Raw genomic sequence first — 2,402 nt, forward strand, 5'->3', positions numbered from 1 at the left:
TGAATACATTACAATTGTCACTAACATGATTATGGGTGAGATAATTATCCCAATTGATATTGTTTAGCGCCTGTGTCAAATTTGGAATCTCCCTCCTCGGTACTCTCATCTGCTCTGATATTGTTTTCTTAGTACAAGAAAATCTATTTTTAGATAGCTTTCTTGAGAACAGAATGAAGTTATGGTCTGACAGACCTGTGATCATATTGAACGTCTTTTGAATTCTCTCACACTTATTGGAAAAGACAAGATCTATGCATGTTTCAGAGGACGTAGTTAGTCTAGTAGGACCTTTGATTAATTGAGTAAAGTTAAAATTAGTTAATAGTGATTTTAACTGTCTCCGATTCGATTTGTCAAGCCAGTTAATATTTAAATCTCCAAGCAAGATAACTTCATTTTTCGCATCACATTCCTTAAGTAGAGCCTGAAGCTTCGCATAGAAAGCATTAGAGGCTGATGGAGGTCTATACATCCCAATCAGCATTATCGACATTTGTGGAGAGAGAGCTATTTTAAGACCGATACATTCAAGGTTGTGTAATCAGACCCATTCAGTCCCTTACATAAAATATTACCCCTCCACCCCGATTTCCAACCCTGTCTTTCCTAAAGATATTGTAGCCTGGTACATGCAGTCCAGCCATCGGTGAATTTATATTTAGCCAGGTCTCAGACAAACATAAAAAGTCCAGGTTCGAGTTACTTAATAGATGATGAATTTGGTCACACTTGGGCAAAATGCTTCTAATATTTAAATGTCCACCAAGTAGACCTCTTGGCTTATATTGTGGGTCCCAGATTACCTTGGTTTGGTTAAGGGTGCTGTATAGATTTGCAGATCGTTGTTTTTTGAACACAGGGTTTCTGGGGCATAACCCACTCCTGGACGCACCCACCGCTACACTGCTGATGGAGTCTGAATGAGCTGCTGGCAGTGGTCGAGGTCCCGCTGGCAGTGATGTCAGCCCAGCCAGTGGTGGTGGAGATCCAGCTAGCTGAGGTGGAGGCCCAGGCAGCAGAGGTGGAGGCTCAGGCAGCAGAGGTGGAGGTCCAGGCAGCAGAGGTGGAGGCCCAGGCAACAGAGGTGGAGATCCAGCTAGCTGAGGTGGAGGCCCAGGCAGCAGAGGTGGAGGTCCAGCTAGCTGAGGTGGAGGCCCGGGCAGAAGAGGTGGAGGTCCAGCTAGCTGAGGTGGAGGTCCAGCTAGCAGAGGTGGAAGCCCAGGCAGCAGAGGTGGAAGTCCAGCTAGCTGATGTGGAGGCCCAGGCAGCAGAGGTGGAGGTCCAGGCAGCAAAGGTGGAGGCCCAGGCAGCAAAGGTGGAGGCCCAGGCAGTAGAGGTGGAGGCCCAGGCAGCAGAGGTGGAGGTCCAGCTAGCAGAGATAGAAGCCCAGCTGGCAGTGGTGTTAGCCCAGCTAGCAAAGGTGGAGGCCCAGCTGGCAGAGATGTTAGCCCAGCCAGCAGAGGTGGAGGCCCAGCCAGCAGAGATGTTAGCCCAGCTAGCAGAGGTGGAGGCCCAGCCAGCAGAGGTGTAAGCCCAGCTAGCAGAGGTGGAGGCCCAGCCAGCAGAGATGTTAGCCCAGCTAGCAGAGGTGGAGGCCCAGCCAGCAGAGATGTTAGCCCAGCCAGCAGAGGTGGTGGCCCAGCCAGCAAAGGTGTTAGCCCAGCTAGCAGAGGTGGAGGCCCAGCCAGCAGAGGTGGTAGCCCAGCTAGCAGAGGTGGTGGCCCAGCTAGCAGAGGTGGAGGTCCAGCTAGCAGAGGTGGAGGCCCAGCCAGCGAGGTGGAGGTCCAGCTAGCAGAGGTGGAGGCCCAGCCAGCATAGGTGGTAGCCCAGCTAGCAGAGGTGGAGGCCCAGCCAGCAGAGGTGGTAGCCCAGCTAGCAGAGGTGGTGGCCCAGCCAGCAGAGGTGTTAGCCCAGCTAGCAGAGGTGGAGGCCCAGCCAGCAGAGGTGGTAGCCCAGCTAGCAGAGGTGAAGGCCCAGCTAGCAGAGGTGGAGGTCCAGCTAGCAGAGGTGGAGGCCAAGCTGGCAGTAGTGTTAGCCCAGCTAGTAGAAGTGGAGGCCTAGCTGGGTAAACACACAGGACCTGCCAAACTGTGTGTCTGCACCTTGGCAGCCCTCTTGGCTGATGTCTGTTCTTCATGCTTATATAACGTAACTCAGTGTTGTGATGTCAGGAGTAATATTTATTTTATTGACATGTTAGGTTTGTTTCCAGTGAGATATTATTGAGTTTATATTAGGGCTGGGCAGTATGACCTAAAATTTATATCACGGTATAAATCGAATCCCTTCATGGTAACGGTATATATCGCGGTATAAATTTAAGTGTAAAAGTTATAATAGAAGTGTTTCTGAATGGGTTTTGTAATCCCTTAGCAAAGCTAAATTGATAAAAAAAACAA

The 2,402-nt window shown here is 50.3% G+C and overlaps 1 protein-coding gene across 5 annotated transcripts; it reads left to right on the forward strand.

The window, feature by feature from the left end:
• Positions 1–933: 933 nt before the first annotated feature.
• Positions 934–2,327, forward strand: LOC126387410 (uncharacterized abhydrolase domain-containing protein DDB_G0269086-like). Of its 5 annotated transcripts, XM_050039937.1 has the most exons (4): positions 934–1,528; positions 1,655–1,696; positions 1,822–1,863; positions 1,906–2,327. In XM_050039937.1, exons 1-4 carry the CDS (start codon positions 962–964, stop codon positions 2,062–2,064), a joined length of 810 nt encoding a protein of 269 aa, XP_049895894.1. In that variant the 5' UTR covers positions 934–961; the 3' UTR covers positions 2,065–2,327. The 5 variants fall into 5 exon arrangements, 2 of the variants coding, with proteins under 2 accessions (XP_049895894.1, XP_049895893.1); XR_007569646.1 differs by having other exon boundaries at positions 934–1,717; positions 1,801–1,863; positions 1,906–2,029; XR_007569647.1 differs by lacking the exon at positions 1,655–1,696 and having other exon boundaries at positions 934–1,633; positions 1,843–1,954.
• The last annotated feature ends 75 nt before the right edge of the window (positions 2,328–2,402 follow it).

This window comes from Epinephelus moara, unplaced genomic scaffold (assembly GCF_006386435.1).
Source record: "Epinephelus moara isolate mb unplaced genomic scaffold, YSFRI_EMoa_1.0 scaffold4109, whole genome shotgun sequence".
Classification (NCBI taxonomy): Eukaryota; Metazoa; Chordata; class Actinopteri; order Perciformes; family Serranidae; genus Epinephelus; species Epinephelus moara.

Bases quoted from the DNA above. Each gene is read 5' to 3' on its own strand.
- LOC126387410 (XM_050039937.1), top strand. From the start codon at position 962: ATGTCAGCCCAGCCAGTGGTGGTGGAGATCCAGCTAGCTGAGGTGGAG. The intron at 1,529-1,654 runs GTGTAAGCCCAG...CAGCCAGCAAAG, and splicing joins TGGAGGCCCAGCCAGCAGAG to GTGTTAGCCCAGCTAGCAGA. The intron at 1,864-1,905 runs GTGGTAGCCCAG...CAGCCAGCAGAG, and splicing joins TGGAGGCCCAGCCAGCAGAG to GTGTTAGCCCAGCTAGCAGA.